The following is a 19424-nucleotide window of genomic DNA, read 5'->3' on the forward strand; positions in this document are numbered from 1 at the left end:
GTTTGAATTACGCTGCACCTTGGACCTTGTTCGAAAATTAATTAATCGTTATTTGAATTAAATATCAGTGGAGGCTATTTTTTGTACCTTTTATTAATACTACTTTCTATATATAATTTTCTGTTGACTAGTATTAAATAAAACATTTACACAGTTCCAAGACACGATCAATCGAATCGTTCGGTCTCATCGATCTTTTTCGGCTGAATTTTAAATCGAGGAAAAGTTCGCCTCGAAGATCGGAGGATCGTTTCAGGGGAAATGGATCGGAATAAGAGTCGCGAGGAGGCTGCGACAAGGTATACGACTGTTTGATCAGCAATACGTAAGAGTTTCAAGCTAAGCGAAATCGTCCGTTTCCCGGGCCATCCACTTTTACCCCCCTACGGGCTCTCTATGTGCAACAAATATATCGTAAAACCTCGTGATCGCCGCTATTTGGCGTGCGCTACTCGACGATAAATATTTCCCCCCCCAATTGTTCCAGCGAGCGAGGAAAAGGCCGTTGCTTCTTATTTACGAAGAACTTGGTCTAATTTATATGGAAACTTCGGCGCGGGACTTTTAAAGCGCCGTCCGTTATGATCCAAGGCAAACTTTCGAAACAGCTACTAATTTATATAGCCAGTTACGTACACTCTTCCAGCTTGTTTAACAAGTACAGAGTTGAATCGCGAAACCTGCGTGCTCGTCGATCTTAATCTCCATGTTCTTAGAATTTTTACGTCTTCTAAAAGTTATTTTACTTGCAAAAATGAATCGGAAACATGTAATACAATTTTTTAATAGGAAGCCTTATTTCCGAGAACATCGACGTTGAAACTGTTCGGGGCACGCGCGCGTAATGTATGCACATTTAAACGCGATTTTCTCGAGAACCAAGGGCCCGTACAAAAAACTGTATTCTACATTTCTATTCTATTTTTGAACGTATAATTCATTGTACGTATTTTTGTAAATTACAAAAGTTTGTAAGGAAAATATTCTTGGGACTTTTGTGGAAAATTTATACTTCCATATTTGCATATGGTGCATCGTAAGTAGAGGAATGAAGTCCACATCATTTTCCAGATTATTCTCTTCCAAAAAACCGAAGATACGACCCCCTTCGCCACGTTTTCACGCATGGCTCCAGAAAACTGCATGCAGATCGAGTCGTGTCAGTCCATCTGCCTGCCGCGCGCATTACGATTCAACGATCCCTCGGTGAATTTTGATAAAAATTCTGTTTGAACCTGGCCCGCCAGTTCCAGTTTGTACCTCGCGTTGATTTAATAAAAGGAACTTTACGTTGCAATTGCCCGAAAGGAACGTTTAAAATAAGGGTTCCAGGATAAGAGGTGTGGTCACTGTCGAGTGCTTAAATATGATTCGGGATTTCTTCGAGGATCCTTCTTTCTTCCATCGGCGTAAAAAGGAGATTCTAAAATTCTGACGACGCGCCCCCGATGATAAATTGAACGCAGACCGTCATGGCGCTACTAGTGGGGATCAAGATTAGGATTTCACCGTATTAAAGCTCAAGATACTTTGTTCGCGCAAATGGTGGAGCAGCAGTTCGACAAACAAAAGGATTTGGTTCAAGTTCCGAGTCCGATAATCCGTCGGTTCTCATTTTGCCCGCGGGGCAACTGTGCTCTTCACCGGTCGTCACGTATTCTGAAGTAGAAATCGTCGGCTGGACTCGCAGGAATAAACAACGGGGCACCGATTAAAACCATGGGGAATCGATTAAACTGTCCGCGGAGAATAAACGAGCAACGGAATTGCAGCCGCTGCGAGGAGCGCGCGGAGCTGGCTGGCGGAAGACTTAAAACGGGTTAGGCGTGGATGCGCGGCACCCGAATCGATATTCAGTCATTCTTTTATTCGCATCCGGCCACCACTACACGCGTTCTCCATCTCCCTCTATCGATGTTTCTCCTTCGCTGGCTCTCTTTGCGCCACGGTTCTTCAGCGGCCCTCCTATCTCCCGGACGATATTTCTTTGAAAGCGCTGAGCTGCCCCGGCTCTTTGTACTACGCCATACTTTAACCCGTCCGCGGGGATTCTTTATTCCCTCGCCCCTCTTGTTCCTGCCTTCAAGACGGAACGAAGTGCAAGACGAAGAAAAAGCGACTCTGAAACGAACTCGACCCCTCGACGTCGACGAACGACTAACCAGGACGTGGTTGGATTCAGTCTCTAATAAACGCGACGATTCCCCGCGATGCTGTGACAAAGTACGAGTCATTTTACAGGATTCACCTCTTTCCTTTACGCCTGGGCTTGCCCAAGCAACAACGATAACGAAGAGGAATAGAGGTGACGCGTCCAGTAAATGCAATAACATTTTCTGGATACCCAGCGATCCTAATTATAATAAAAACATTGGAGAAAACGATGCGTTTTATTCGAAATTCTCACGCAACGTCCAACGAACCCTCCCGTAGCCCGGGAAGAGAATCCCCCGTTTCTCCGGCTCGTAAACCCGAAAACCCAGGATAACCGTGAGGGTCGATCGAACCGAGACCCTGGCTGGTCGCAAAAATTTTTCGATCGCCTGAAATGTCCGGGCCAGGAAATCACCCATCGGTACCCAGCCCCAAACCAACGGACAACCGCCGTCCAAGGAAGATATATAGCTGGAATCCATTACGGCATCCTTTAAACTTCTCAGGATTTATCACGGGCCGATAGTTATTCGACCGTTCTCTCAACGGACTAACCGTCGTTTGCCCGACCGAAATCCTGAATCCCAACCACGAAATGGGTGACGTAGCCTGACGCTTCCGCTGATTTTTCGAGGCGCGACGCAAGCCGCCAACGGCACAGCCGCATGCATCGGGGTTTGATCGATTGTGGTTGTCGCGTCGTTGGCCGCGAATCAATCAGAGTTACTCGCTCGGAGTCCTCGAGGCGATGGGTTGGGGAAGAGTAGTGATAGGAACGAAGGTGCGAAGCCTGCAAATAGAGTGAAAACGAAGGAATAATGGAATCAGTGATGGATCTTTCATAAGATTTATGGAAATGTTCTCGTCAGACCTCGTGGCATATCATAGATACTCTTCCACTACTCGAAACATCTATTTCTCACCTGGTGGCATCTGAAACGCCGTTTGCAATGCGTAGACACGATAAATGTTAACGCACTAGCATTCTGGTCTACCTTGAGCGACAAAAGATAGGAACTAGGCCCACAACGATGTCTGCAAAGGACCAATAAAGCCTAGTGGTGCCTCTGCGATCAATTTCAGTAGACCGAACGATCGCAACAGATAGAAAAGCTAGTTGCATTGCCAGATAAAGAGAGAACTCGTTTCTTGGAGGCATGCAATTATACTGGACACTCCTTCCATCAACGATCGTCGTCCACGAGGGTGGTAGCCAGTTCTGCTGAACCAGTTTCCAACAATCGACCGTGTCACGGTTCTCATCTCGACGGAGAAATCCGTCCGGTCGTCAAAGAGAAGAACGTATCCGAGTGATCGCCGGAAAGAGGGGTCGAAGTAACTCTCGAATCGGGCGAACTTTAAATCGTCGGGCCGCCAAGTGTGTTTCCTGCCCGACCCTCCCCCGTCCTCGTCCTTACCCTTAAGTTACTGCACGTACGACGAGGGCAGTAAATTCTCGAGAGCTATCGCACGAAAGCACGGCGAAACTATTCCACGTAAGGAGGCAGCGGGTTTGGTAAAGGACGTTCGATGGAACGCTCGTTCGTAGATCAGCGATTTCCGGAAACGAGACCGAAAGGAGGTTACGTATGTGCCAATACTCGCGGAATCCGGCGGACCGGTCGTTTCCACCCTCGCCTCGGCCATCCCGAGACTTTTCGTTGATCGACCGCTCCCACTTTCCGCCGGAATATCTGGCATTTGTTTCCGCCTTGGCCGACCTGCCCTCCCCCGGAACTTACGCTCTCGGCTTGACGAACGTATTCAATATTCAACCCCATTGGATCGTCGCGAGGGCCGTTCCAAGGGGGCACGCTTCTTCCCGATGATCTTCGAGCCCGGAAAGGGTTGTTTGCGGTAGGAAACGTTCAACGAATTTTGATCGCGGTAGGTGGTTCTATATTCGGAACCGTCTAGGAACGAAACGTGAGCAGAAGGAGGACTCGTCGTCGAGTATCGCATCACGTTATCGTTCAACTGCTCGTCAGTTTCCACTTAACGGCACTTTGATCGCACGATAGAGTACCACCAAACTAGATTACAATGCCATTCATCGCGTTTAATCGAACTTTCTTATGCGTTACACGATACCAGATATCTATGCCTACCCCATCAGGATGATGTATCCAGAGTATGTTAAAAGGAAGCAGTGCGCGTGAAAAACACACACAGGAAGCACGAAGGACCTGCAAATAATTCATGGCATGTCAGCCACGCTGAAAACTGCTCCACCCCCTCCCCTAGCCGGCATCGGTGCCTGAAATATTCAAATCACGTTTGCACTCATCCTGGCTCCCCTGAATCGAGATATTCCGAGCGGATGTTGCGTCCTCTGACGGAAGGAGCACCTGGAACGCCTCTCGTCTCGGCCAATTTGAGCAACGGCATTCCCCACGGCCGGTTCATTTCGTTCGACAGCTGCTGTCGAAATCAGAAAGGCGCTTTAATCTGAGAGACGACCGAGTTAATGGCCACCCGGGTGGAACAGAAGGATTTCTGAGCACAGGGAATTGATATCTCCGGGGCTCGACAGAATTAAAATGGACAGGATCAATCCGTTTCATATCAAGTCCAACTAAAACGACCGTTTGATGCAGATTGATAACGATGGCGTTTAGAGGTAAACCAGAAATAATGTAAATTTGAAAGGATTGGCAGACGTCAAACGATGATTTTGACCCAGTATAAGCCACCTTCGTAACTGTAATAAGACATACGACGCCATTAGTTTTCAGTTTCCTCAGTTTATTTCGGGGACCGCGGTCTCTGATATACTCTGACGAACTCTAAAGTCCTCGAACTCTTTAACTCTGCACTCTGCCTAATTAATCCTCATGCTCTGTGGCTCTGGCCTTTTCGATCATGCATGCGCACGTACACTCATTTCTATCTTATTGCGTCTAAAACTCCAGGTGCACTCGGTGAACTCGCCCCTACTTAAGCGCACGTGCACTCTGCGAACTCCGACAATCTTTCGTTCGCTCGGCCCGACCCAAGCTTTCGCAAACAGTACTCGTCCTCGTGCGGACCGTGAAACGTATTCCAAACGTTGGCAGGTTCCATCATATAAACAAGGGCACAAACAAAATGCTTTTTTAATTAACCCCAAACTTGGTCGGCTCTTTCAGTTTTAAGATTAGAGAAGATCCGTGTGGAGTTTGCGATAGCAACCGGCGGGCAAGAAACTTCACTCCGTTCTGATTATTTCTAGCTCGAAAGGGTTGTAATATTTTATCTATAATCGAATCAGCGTAACTCCGTCCGATGGTACTAGACTTCTATGTTTGTTCTCAAAATCGTGTGTCAGCTGTGAACTGTTGACCTACGTAGCAAATGGAAGCTGGAACGTATTCAGCAACGTCGATGCCTTCATCCTAAATCTAATGTTCGTATAACTGCCCCGAATCTTTACTTTATAGCTCGATACGGTCCTACGAGAGTCTGGAAACTCGATAGATACTCAATGTAGATATCGCAAGTTTCTTTCCGGAAGTGCTTCACGATCGGGAGCAACGTTATCCCTATAGTTCGAAATCCGTGTGGAAGAAAGACTCGGGCGAAACGATCACTGTTCAGAATCCAAAACGAATTCTTGCCCCTGTTAGTCGACGCGAAGGGCGAAATTGGGAGGTGGTAATCTGAACCAACGCACCTCGAATTCACTCGAACTCGGTCTCAGAGTCTTCGGAGTTACTGCCGAGAAAGATCCCCGAAGTGAAAACGTTTGAAAGAGGATAGGCGTCGCGGAAATTGGATGCTTCTGCGGGGCTGCTGGGCTTTGCCCTCCTCTCCCGCGAGAACAAGGTAAACCGGTTAAAAGGCGATGCACCGAAAAGCAATATCCGCGGGAAGTCGATCTATCCTAGATCCTAGCCAAGAGAACGAGAATTTGGTTCGGTCAGAAAAGCGAAAAAATGGCGCCTCGATCGGATGGGGGAAATGAAACGTAGCTTTGCGCGGCCGGGGCAACACGTTGCTCCGTGACATTTGTGATTTTATTGAATCTAACCCCTCTGAACCCACTGATTGGGAGCCTGTTTTCGAGTAAAGTTATGAGCACCACGGCATCGCGACAGAAAAACGAACAATAGAAAGGCTTTAAGGGGTTGGGGGTGTAACGTACCACGAGCACAAACTACGATTTTACGACACCACTCTATCTGCATATCCCGTGGTGGTTCTGGCTGGGGTCGTGTATTTCGTAAATTATGTGCAGTTTACGAGGAACCCACGATGCAATAATAGACCGCTCTCGCCGTAAAAACCTTGTTGAGTCGTTCAATTTCGGTACATACAACTACCATCCGGAAAATGAATACACCAGTCTCGGGAGCAGCCTAGAAACTGCTGAGCAACGAATGTCGAAATTATGGCGTTATATATTTGCCCGTAATATATTTACTTTTAGTCGCGTTTAAGGCTACCTTTATGTACATGCTCTAGAAACAACTCCACAATCAACCACGTTTTTCTCTGCGAAACATTTCCTCTCGATCGTTACGCGGTCTTCGTCGCGTTCGATTCAATACGCTCGTCGAGGCTGATGTCTCTTTTTAATTCAGATCCATTCGGGGCGTTGATTGCGGCCGGACAAAACAAATATGAGATAAAAGCACTATTTCATTTCGCGGTATGAAAGCGGAATTAACCGAATTGTCGCGAATTTCGTTGATGAAAGGATCCGTCATTATTGGTTACAGTGATTTCAACGTTCAAGTGACGAAATCGGGACCACAAATTCACAGTAGATAGCAATGGCGATCTCGTAACGAGGCCCATTAGACTAGCACCATGTAAACGTAAACAGTAATTGAGGGTGATAGTTATCAAGTTTGTAACTAACTTTTGCTCCTGTTTACATTTGTGGGCTATTGGTCAATCATGGTGAATTGTGGGCCGATTGGAAAATCACTTCTCTTCTCATTCGTTTCCCGTCTCTTTTCCACCTTGCAACCTTTTCAGTAGTCGCCAGCCTCCGTAAGAATTCAGGAAACGTCCAATAGGGTGCAAAAAGGATAGGCTCGTAGCGAGACGATGGAGAGACGTTTAAGAAACGATGGCTCCGGGGGATTCAAGCGTCACTCGTCAGCCAGTCGTACGAAGATTAATGTTTAAATTGAAAACGCTCCCCGAATCCCAAGTGAAATCCGACCTTAATCGGTCGCCCTCACCCTTTCGCCGAAATGCCTCGAGAGTTACAGTGGAACGTTCGACCGATAGTAAACAGAAAATCATCCCAGGGAGGTTTACCCTGGCTCGGTTCTATTCCACACCTACGTGTCTGTGTGTATGTGCACGCGAATCTGTGTACGTATGTCTATTCGATGCGTGACAGCTCGCGCATCCGGTGACGGGCATTCATCGAGGCTCCGTTCAAAATTTTCAATCGCACCCGGCCATTATCCTCGATCTTACGGTACATCGTTTGGAATTTTGACGAACTATATTCGATAGTATTGGGAAAACAATAGACCACCGTATTGTTCTTATCTACTTATAAACTTATCTAGGCTTCCCACCCAAATCTAGTGATGTCAAAAGACTGTGGAGGACCATGTACCCCTAAGTAAGACCTTAGATTTGATATCAAAGGCAGATTCCGTGAAATTACGTAGGGTACGTCCGCTTAACGACCTGTCTACCGTTGTACAGACACCTGGTAGCACTTTCGTAAGACCCAGCGGTAGTAAGTCCGTCGTGAGAACAGTTCCCTTTGCACTGACTTTTTCTCTACCGTACGAATATAACCGGTGATCGCGAAACGAGGTCGGTACTATGGGGGGTAGTATAACAAAGTTGGACCGCTTTGTGGGCCACTCACGTGGCACGCAAAAACGCGGTCGTCTTTTCGCGAGAGCGACTTTTATGGGATTACAACCACAGCGCAGTTCGCCTTTCTCCGGGAACTAATACAGCCGCCATTGAAAAACCCGCGCGCCAACGAAACAACGTCCCCAACGACGGGAATTCGTGATGCTATTGTGGCCACCGCGAGTGAAGATATCGTGAGAGATCAAAAGGACTTTCTCTATCGATTACACGACCTGTCTCCCAAAATGTCCCCTCAGAAAACACTAGTCAAGCCATACGAAAGATGAACGTACAAACCCCGTACGTAGTTACTGGTTATCATTATTCAACGACCCAATAACAACTTAACGAAGAGATCACCGGTCTTGACCGTTATGCAAACCGCGAAATAAACGGTTACCGTTTTTATGCAGCTGGAAGTTTGAATGGTTCCGTCCGCCTTCTACATTCCGACCGCACGAAGCTCCACAGAACACGGGTAGGCCATTTAGCGCGCTAAGTGGTTAGGGGTTAGTACCGTGTCGAAAGCGCGGTACACGGCATACAGATCGTGGAAAAGTGGTCCCTCGTATGGTCCCTGTTTCCCTTTTACAGCCGTTAATGGTGTCTTTTTCGCTGTGGTCCGCGAACACGGAGGCCCACAAATTTTATCAAATAGCGGAAAGTACATTTCCATGTGACGGTAACGGGGATCTGCGCGCGATCAACGCGTTGCCTTTTCCCTTTCTACTTAAGCTCCCGGATGTACATTTATAATTTAAACATAAACCAAACTTCGCGGCTGCCCTATGGTCTAGATTCGGTGGCTGGTGTCTCAGATCTCAAGTTACCTAACTGATAGCTTAAGAAGTAAACTTGTTGGCTGGTGCATTAGAGTTTGAACCCACTGGCTCGCGGCTTGAGGTCTAAAGTAACCAATTAGTAAGTTTCCAGCTATACTTATCTTACGCTTGTTACCTACTCAAGTTGACTTTGGACCCACTAGTATCTAAGGACACTATTTTCGCATATGATAGTGATGCTTCCAAGTACAAGTCTCCTTGTTTCCTATCAACAACTTTGATCAAAATCTGATTTGTGGACCGTTGCAGTTAAAGGTGGAGAACCTCCCATAAACAAGACAGCCGACGAGAGGGCTTCTAAATCAATTCTTTTGCTCGTCGTACCTCATTTGTATTCATGAAGGATAATTGATTACGTTTGACAGTTACTATACGCAGACGTATGGACTTCTCTTTGCGCGTCGGAAGTGTTACCGATAGCCGCAGATATATCGAGCACCAGTTGGCCCGCAGATTACACCGATGATCCATACGATGGTGTGACAGATGCAACGGGGACGAGGCTCGAGTCCGTACCCTACGTAGTCGGCATACATAATTCCACGATTGTTATTGCAGGAAATCGCTGCATTCAGAATGTGTCTCGCACGGAAACCCGCGTATCCCGGCTACGCAGCGCGCCGGAAGATCACTATTTATGCGACGCATTAACAGCCTCGGGTCGTCTCTAACCGGCAACTCATCCGCGAAAAACAGAAATTATTTCACCGCGGCTGTTGAAGCAAGGGAAATCCTGTTTACGAGCCGGTCTGATTAACGAATGGGAAGTGACGAATGGTGAGCCATAATTGGGGCACAAAAGCGCTAACCGTGACCTAGATAAAATTCCAGGAGAAGCGCAATTTAAATGTTGCGCCAAGTCTATTCTAAAGAAATTATTCATACAACGCTCAAACTAAATAAATGGATAGCAACACCAAGGTTGGATTTCAGTAGAAATAATAGGTAATAAAGGTAAAATAAGATGTTACTACTAACCTGATTCCCTATTAAACACAATGATCGCACTTATACGTAAAACTTCTTTAAATGATTTCTTATATATGAAATCTGCTCCGCAAACTTACTAACGAGAAACAGAACCTACCCGTGGACGCCTAGCGGCGAATATTCGAACTATTTTTCGACCGACAGCTTCTGATCGTGTTCATACATGACTAGGTGTTTAGAAAATTCGTTACTGGCTGCTAGCAGAATCTGTATGCACGCGTGAAAAATAATAATGGCAGCGAACTATGCGAAGGAGGCGAAAGAAGGGAAAACAAGCAACGCGTGGACTGAATCGTGCGTTTCCGGTATATCAAAGCCGGACGCCACACAGACGGGAACTCATTAGGAATCATCGACAACGACGCCGCGGGTGACTATTTAACTGATCCTCTTGATAGGATGTTTCCTTGCAAAATTATTAGCAACGGATCGAGCCGGCGTGCGCCCAGCGGAAACGCGTGTTAAGATCACGCGGTGGCACTCCCGTTCTCTCTTCCGGCTTTGCTCATGATCCACCCTGCATCGTCTAAGTAATGTTTAATTACCAGAGGCTAGGGTGTACAATACCATAACTAAATATTCTCCATTTTCTGTTATGATCTAATGTTATACGATTGAAAGGGCATCGGTTGTTTACGTTGCTTCACCGCGAGAACAATTATAGTTACTGACTCAACGTGACAAACTGGAACATTTCACGCTACTCCAAAGATTCGTAATTTCCGAAGATGTCAAGGAACAGATAAGGACTGACGTTATCGTTGAGCTAACAAGAAGATTATTAAATCGCAGCCGCGTTGCGCAGGCGTCCGGCCTCGTTATAATTAAAAGATGGAGGGCCAAGACGTCGTAATGACAGTTCCTCGAATCTTCTTAATGTTTTCCGCTTCGATGACGGTAACGAAGCCAGATAAGAAAGAAGTAAAAAATGTCGTGGAAGAAGTAGACAGTACTCTCATTACGCAGAGAGGAGGGATTCATTATAATCTGAATTGCTGCATCGATCGTTATAATTGACCAACTGCGAGACATTTCGCGGATCCCTCCACTTAAAAATATAACGCGTATCGGCGTCTAAGTAACGTCATCTCTTAAATCAAATTCACCGCGCTGCATTAACATTTTCATTTTGACGATGCGACATCAATAGACGCAGAAATGAAAATGTTGATGACCAAGCAGATCGTAATAAATTATATTTAAAAGAATTTACGAATTGGTTACTCGTTCTATTGTTTCAGCGGGATCTACCCTCACCACAGACGGTTGTAGCGACGAATGCAGTGCCAAGATGACGCGAGCGTTGGAGCGATGGCGAAGACGGTCTCAGGCCGCGACGCAACACACCTTCAGGCTGATCTTACAAATTCTACTGATACAGAATTTCGCTGCCGCTCAAATAGCCAAGTGTCCGCCCCCCGAGACTATTCCAGGCTGTCCTTGTTACAATATTGAGGATGGTTTTTTCCTAGAATGCGCTGGCGCCACGGAAGAGACCCTGAGGACCACTCTGGAGGGCGTTCTGAGAGTAGGCGGTGAGTACGCGAGCTCCGAACGTAATGCAAACGCCGAGTTGTCGACATAAGGATAATGCAACTTTCGTCGTGGAAAAAACTTTTTCGATACAACGTCGCGGCGTCCAATTTTCATTTATTAACGAAACGATCCACCGAGTTGCGCTAGAATACGGTAATAACGGAGAGATTGTTATTATAATCAGGATAACGGCACCATATTTGTTTGAACGCGTAGAATGGAAAATTAATTAGCGTTTAATGGATCGCTTTGGAGCGAGGACGGATAAACGTTTCTCGTTCTTAACGAGATAGCGTGGATCAGGGAAATGTCACTCAACAAATTGAACGCGTTTGATTAAGCTTCGAACAAAATAGCATATTAAAAGTGTAGTAATGCGCGGTCTCGTTAGCGGCCTAATGGTTCCGTCAATAATACTAACTCCGTCGGAGTGTTATATAATTCTCAAATCAGCTTCGTAACATTTAGACGCGGCTAGCCTCTTCCAAGAATTCATTATCTTTTACGTCCACTATAAAATCCACGACGAGCATTCGGTCGACCGACGCAGCGAAATCTAAGCTTCGCGTTATCGCAGCTTAATGAAATTAATGGCCGTGCCCTTTACGACCGTTTTCAGGGGCTGGTACAATCGTGCAGTCGTTGAGCGTTTACGAGCTGGACAAAACCGTGGAGGAATTGAAAGACGGCTGTTTTCCGCGGGGCTCTCAAATCAGACACCTACAAATATCCCATTCGTCCCTGCGCGAAATAAGCGAGGGCGCGTTCGTGAATCTCAAGGACAGTTTGGAATCGTTGGCTCTGGTATCCAGCCGTTTGTCGCACGTGCCGCAGAAGTCGTTGGCCGATCTGCGAAACCTGGCCGCGCTGAATCTCGAGGCCAACTTGATACAAGACCTCTCGTCGTTTTGCTTTTACGGTCTGAAGCTTATGAAGCTGACGCTCAAGGGCAATCAAATATCAAAAATCTCGGAATACGCGTTCGCTGGCTTGGAGAATAGCCTTAGCAATTTGGACCTGGCCGAGAACAAGCTCAAAATGTTCCCGATGGCGCCGCTGAGAAGACTAGACATCTTAGCGTCGCTGAGGCTCGCCTGGAACGAAATATCAGAACTGCCGGATGACAAGTATAGCCTGCTGACCTCGTTGCTGATCCTGGACTTGAGTAGCAATAACTTCGAGAAATTAGCCGAGGATTGCTTCAGGTCTTGTCCCATTTTACACACGCTCTCGCTTTATTACAACTCGATAGAGACCGTCCATAAGGACGCGTTCGTATCTCTCAAAGACCTGGAGTCTATCGATCTCAGCAACAATAAGATTGTGTTTCTCGATATAGCCACGTTCAAGGGGAACGAAAGACTGCGCACCATCGAATTGAGTCACAATCACATCCACTACATCGGCGGCGTTTTCGCGAGGCTGCCAGAGCTCAGGGAACTGTACCTGGCGGAGAACAATATTCTGGAAATCCCCGGAGACGCATTTATTGGTAGCGTCAGCCTGGCGGTCGTCTACCTTCAGCAGAATGCCATTAGAAGAATCGATGGGAAGGGTCTGACTAGTCTCACGCAATTGGCCCAATTGTACCTTAGCAACAATTACATCGAAAAGGTGCCGCGGGAGTTCCTCGAGCATTGCGAGAATCTCTCTTCCCTGTCCCTAGACGGCAACAAGATCCGCGAGCTTCAACCGGGCACTTTCCTGAAATTGCATCAACTGAGGGAGCTGCGTCTCCAAGACAATCACATCATCGAGGTGAAACGCGGTGTTTTTTCGCCGCTACCGTCGTTGCTGGAACTCCATTTGCAGAACAACGCCATCACCGACATGGAGACTGGCGCGTTGAGGACGCTCAACAGCCTCCAGCACGTTAATTTACAAGGCAATCAGCTGACTGTTTTGGGCGACGTGTTCCAATTGTCAACTTCCGAGTCGTCTTCCGGTGGCAGTTCTTTGGTGTCCATTCAACTGGACAGCAACGGGTTGGCGGTGTTACACAACGACTCTCTGCGCGGGCAGGCTTCCGTCAGGATCATGTGGCTAGGTCACAACAAACTGACGCATCTGCAGGCGCCACTCTTCAGGGACTTGCTTCTGGTAGAGCGGCTCTATTTGACCAACAACTCGATATCCAGGATCGAGGATGGTGCCTTTCAGCCGATGCAGGCTCTCAAGTTTCTGGAGCTGAGCATGAACAAACTCAGTCACATCACCGCGAGGACGTTCTCCAAGTTACATAAACTCGAAGAACTGTATTTGCAGAATAATGGTTTGAGACGATTGGACCCATACGCTCTGACAGCCCTGAAGAAACTCAAAGTGCTGGACCTGGCCAACAATCAGCTGACCGTCTTGCACGACGCCATGTTTCAAGAAGATCTGCCGATCGAAACGCTAAACCTGAAGAACTGCTCCATCGTGAGCGTAGAGAGCAGCGCTTTCCGTGGGCTGAGCAATCTGTCGAACCTGAACCTGGACGATAATCTTCTTACAGCGTCTGCCTTATTGTATCTACATATTCCTGGGCTTAGCACTCTTGCCGCATCCGGTAACAACTTCAGCCAAATCTCCGAGCACAGTTTAAACGGACTGCCGTCCTTGCAGGAGCTGTTATTGGACCAGGCACAGATTTCTCAGCTGCCGGAGACCATCTTCGTCCTTAATCGGAACTTGGCGCGCCTGCATCTGAACAATAACTATCTTCGTAGCCTCCCGCCGGGTATCTTCGACAGGCTGTTGTCTCTTTCGAAAATTCGATTGGACTATAATCGGTTTCTGGACATCCCGTACTCCGCGCTGGCCAGTGCTCTCAATCTGGAGATCCTCACTCTGTCCCACAACGAAATCGCGAACGTGGACGTGGCCAGTTTCGCCAGTTTAAAATATATGAAGGAGTTAGACCTCAGTCACAATCGAATAGAGACGATGTCCGGCTTCGCCATGGCGAATCTGTCGCGTTTGATCTCCGTGGACCTGAGTCACAATCATCTAAATGCCCTTCCGGCTAATTTCTTTGCCCACTCGTCCATGTTGCACAAGGTGGACTTGTCCGAAAACAAGTTCAGACAGATCCCAGCTGTGGCGTTGTCCGGCCAAAACCTTCCCGCGTTGCGCTGGTTGAACCTGACGAGAAATCCACTCAACAGAATCCACGATCTTGCCTCGGAGGCTATGTACCCTATCCTTCAAGAAGTCCACATATCTGGCACCAACTTGAGTATAGTTACGTCTCAGGACTTTGAAGCATTTCCAGCTTTGCTGCATCTGTTTTTGGGTCAGAATGGCATCCTGAGGGTGTCGCCAGGAGCATTCAGAAGCTTGCCCAATCTTTTGACGCTGCATCTTGGAATGAACAGCTTGGAGATCCTACCCAAGGAGAGACTACAGGGCATGGAGCACTTAAGGATTCTGAACCTCACCCATAATCGACTGAAAGAGCTCGAAGAATTCCCCGAAGACCTAAAATCGCTTCAAATACTGGATCTTTCGTACAATCAGATCGGGATCGTGGACAAGGTGACGTTCAAGAACTTGGTTAGCCTGGTGGAATTGCATCTCTACGGGAATTGGATTAACGCCATCTCTAGCGAAGCGTTCAGACCCTTGAAAAAGCTACGACTATTAGATCTGAGTAGAAATTACCTGGAAAACCTGCCACTGAACGCGTTTCGACCCCTGGAGACACAGATACGGAGCTTACGCGCTGAAGGTAATGTTTCCTAATTTATTTACTCCTTGGATGTAGTATAAACACGCCGAGGGGTTGAATTTACTTTAAAACGGCAAATGTGGAAAGCGACGCGCGTCGAAAATCGTGAAGTCATTTTGAAACATCGTCGGAAGGAACGTATGCAGCAAAGAGAAAAGCAGGGATTTTGATTAATGTAGTATCAATGTTTCGTTTGCTCGTGTGACTTTTATTCAACGAGCACGCGAGGTAGAGAGAATAACAGTGTATGTATCGAAGCTATCGATCCAAATGGAGTTACTGCTGCTGGAAATCCAATCATATCACTGGTCACGTACAATCGTCTCGAATCGATACTCAACATCGGCACAATCAAACACGCTCTGCCATTCTGTCTCATCCTCTCCTCTCGAGTCTGCAAACTAGTCCCTTACGAAAGTATAATGTCCGCCACCTGCTACCCTTAATCTGCCCCAAAAGATTTTCAAATTCAGTAAAGGACACCGTGGACACGCGTCGCTGTCCATGTCCTGCTTTCTATATCAATGTTTCAATGGCTTCAGATTTTAATAGCGTACGATTAAACTTTGTTAAATTAATTCCGTGTGAAATAACGAACGAGTAAGCGTCCAATCAATTAATTTTAGAGCAGGCGCCCTAGTATTTTCTCATCCAGGCTATCGATTACATCAACAGGGAAAACTACAACCCTCTCTAACTCGATCGTTCCGTCAATGTTCACAGAGAATCCGTTACACTGCGGCTGCGAGTCGCAAGAACTCTGGGAATGGTTGAGAGACCATCAGAAGCTGGTTAGCGGAGTAGGTGGTGGTCGCGGTCGCGGAAGAAACGGCGTCGGGGTTGGAGATGTCGAGGGCGGTCTACTAAGATGCGAGCAGCCGCCGGAGCTTCGGGGTCTGGTTTTCCTCGATCTCGACCCTCACGCTTTCTGCTCTGCTCCGCTGGTCCTGAAACTCGCGATTCAGGACATCCAGCCGTTTTCTGTACTCGTGTCCTGGCAGAGCAGAAACCATTCCGGTCTACATGGCTACCAAGTGGCCTACCATGCGCTGGACAATGTCGACGAGGTGGGTCCTTCGATAAAATCAACTCTTAGAAATGGCTAATTGGTCGGATAATGCAATTAGAGTAGTCTTAATAGTAATTCGTAAGTTGAACATTTAGTCCCTCGTGAAAGACGATGTTCGAAAAAATGTTAAGTATCTGCTGGTGTACAAAATTCATGTTAAGTTACGTTGTCTACGTTTCAGGTACGAGGCAAGCTACTTGACCCGAAGGCACGTTCGGTGAGACTGACAAAATTGGCCTCGGACACCCGGTACTTGATTTGCGTTCTCGGTCTGGGCAGCTGGGGCACGCCAATCCCGGAGGACATCGGTTCTTGGCAATGGAACGCCTCTCACGACGACGTGATCGAGGGCTCTGCCCTTCCCGTGATGGTCAATTCACCCACGAGCCTATGTACGGAGGTCAGAACCCTGGACGCGCCGGACTCGATAGTGGGGGACGGAACGATGAGCGATAGAGGAGGTTTGGCCAGCATCCTGACGAGGAGGTTGGGCCTAATAGTCGGCAGTTGCATGGGCTTTGTCGTGTTCGTGGTCCTGATCTCTGTGTTGGGCTACATGAAGATGAAGAAACAGAGGTCCACCGAGAAGAGGGATCAGCCTCTAGCCTCGAACCCGCAGACCTACATGACCTACAGACACTACTCGCTGCAGAGCGGCGACAGGGCGGACAACGCTTGCCCCAGTTTCATCAGCAACATCGGCACCACGCCTCTGAACTCGTAGCACAAACCGAAAGAGTCTCGCAAAGAGGCTGATCATCGTAGTATCGAGATGAAGAGCGCTCCCGGCTGCGTGGGTATCTTTGGATGAGGATCCGGACCAGCGAACACGCCGAAGAACGTCAACAACTGAGGCCCCGTTGTCACGTGCCAGGTTTCGTTTCGTTCTTCGAGATTCACCCTGGAGGTGCGGGTGTCCAGTCCTGGCGATAGACTGATTTCACTTGTAGAGGTAGCTAGGACGAACGATTTCAGAATGAATTCTAACGTTAACGAATCGACGCTGGTTTTGATTAAGTGCCAAAAACTGATACGCGTAGATCTTGACCAGGACACAGCGAACTAGTTTGATCCGTCGATCTGCCTGAACGGTAGGTTCCAAGTGTCAGTGAAAGACAAAAGCCATTACTCGCGTGCCAAAAGTTCTACAGACTCGATTCACAGAGTCAAAAAGTCCACGAAGGGACTCGACGGTATTGCTCAGTCGACCGATTGTTGTCTGTTATCGAACAGATCCTCCGACCATTTACGAGAACCGAACAACGACATAAACGACCCCTTTTTGGAACAATTCGAATCTACTCCTACGAAGACTGATTTTTTAATGCCGTTTTCCCCTCATAATTTCGACGCTCATATTGTATGTACGATACCGTCACACACTTTCTTTGTAAATAATAGCGTACGGAAGCTGTCGCGACTTAACGATGTTCGTATTGACGCTCGTATATTCTGAGAGGAAACTCGACCTCTTAATAGTGCTGCGCAAGCAATATTACACTTACTCGTATCGATAGTCCCAAAACGATCAGCACTAAACTTAATTAAGAAGTGGTCTTTTAGAAGACTCGATGTTTCTTTCTTTTTTTTTCTCTCACACTCTCTCTTTATCTTTCTCTATCTCTCTATTTCACTCTCTGTAAGCGACCACGACCGAAAGATCCGGAAGCTGCGGTCTCGTCTTTGTACCGGAAACCGCCGTGTCCGATCATCCGGGAACCAGAACTTCTCGAATCGCGACTGATTAACGCGTGACTCCTGCCAAGAAATGAGAACAGAGAATCGATTTCGAGTTGCCAAATGTTACACGGTGACGTTGTGGAAGATGGATTTATTGTATATAGATAGAAGATATGTATACACATAGCATTCTTTATTATAGCCTAGGATTTCGGTTAATAAAAATACACCAAAGCTACGAATCCATTGTCTCCTTTGTTGCTCCACGAGTTTTCTTCCCCGTTTTCAAGGTGCAAGATATTTTTTTAAGACCTCCACTACGTCAACGCTGGTCATTGGATAACGCACGGTAAGAAATGATTCTAATTTTATGTACTTGATAACTCATTCGGCGCGAGATTCGAAGCTTACACGGTCAATTACTCTATGTAAATTCCTTGATTACATTTAAGCTATGGAACCTGGCTTGACAGGTTCAAAGACACCTGACGCTGAGGCTTGATTTACATTAGCGGTTCAATTATATTGTTGACAGCCCGAACACGGCTCAATCAGATGATACTCGACTATCCGGAATGTTCGAAAGGTTATGCAAACTCTATGTGACATATTCAACTGAAACGCGATTTTATTCGGCAAGTTAGCTTCTGTATCGATTTATCGATCACTGGTAAAAACACCTAAATAGTAGAGTTAAAGTTGATAGTAAAAGATTTCCTGAAAATCCACTCTTCGTATCGCGCAACACGAATACCAATCCGACCGATATTCAAACCGAATGGAACTTCCGAGGGCGTATCGTAGACGATCCATTAAGTCACATCCCATACGACTAATTAATTAATTATAATGGCGAGTCGGCCCAGGCAGCTTAGAGCGAGCTTGCGGTTCGCTTAGGTTCCGTAATTAACTCCGGGTCAGGCCGAGTATATCCCAGAGCGTCAATCAGTTCTGATCTGGCACGTCGAAACCAAAACAACCCGCTCCGGGGATATATCGAATAGCTCGCTTCCAATAATGCTCGCTTGGATGCGCATTCGCTCCGCAACGATGCTACGCTGAATGATTCAACCCGCATGCGATTAGCTAACCAGGAAAACAGAGAAAACTGGGAATCGAAAACCTACTCTAATCTAATCTAATAAAAAATATCACAAATATGTCGCTAGCAAAAGGTCTCGAACGATAAAAGGCTCTGTAGGTGTAGCAAATTTTTCAAAATTTAAACGATTATGACCCATGTTGTCTACTCTACAGTGACAGTAATAAGTTACGATGAAACTTGAAAGAAATCCCAAGTTTTGAAAATATTGAGCAATGCTCGAATCAATATTGGGTCTGGGTTAGAAATATAATTAGCCACGAAATATTGCTAATAAATATTGTTCTGCGTTCGTTGTTCTTTGAGATAGGTAGTGCTGTGAATAATGAAAAGACGAGTTGACACATTCTGATTGAATTTTGTCGAAAAGCACGCCCGCGGCATTGTCGATTGAATTAACCCGAGCTGCGTCGACGAAGAACCGGCCACCGTGCCAGTATATGGGATTAGCATGAAAGCAGCCTTGATTCAAAGCTCGCGAGAAAAGATCCTGGCAAAACCTGTCCATTAATAGAGCCCCCGGACTCG

General features: G+C 46.9%; 1 protein-coding gene across 7 annotated transcripts in view; it reads left to right on the plus strand.

Moving 5' to 3' along the window:
* The window catches only part of LOC143343663 (uncharacterized), a 97542-nt gene extending 79528 nt beyond the window's left edge, over positions 1-18014 (plus strand). For all 7 annotated transcript variants that reach the window (XM_076768777.1, XM_076768782.1, XM_076768781.1 and 4 more), the window contains 4 exons: positions 11039-11332; positions 11953-15045; positions 15769-16112; positions 16296-18014. In XM_076768777.1, coding sequence (XP_076624892.1) covers positions 11039-11332; positions 11953-15045; positions 15769-16112; positions 16296-16838 — 4274 coding nt within the window. In that variant the 3' untranslated portion in view covers positions 16839-18014. The remainder of the gene's footprint in view (positions 1-11038; positions 11333-11952; positions 15046-15768; positions 16113-16295) is intronic.
* Positions 18015-19424: the final 1410 nt, after the last annotated feature.

The sequence above is a fragment of the Colletes latitarsis genome, chromosome 7 (genome assembly GCF_051014445.1).
Source record: "Colletes latitarsis isolate SP2378_abdomen chromosome 7, iyColLati1, whole genome shotgun sequence".
NCBI lineage: Eukaryota > Metazoa > Arthropoda > Insecta > Hymenoptera > Colletidae > Colletes > Colletes latitarsis.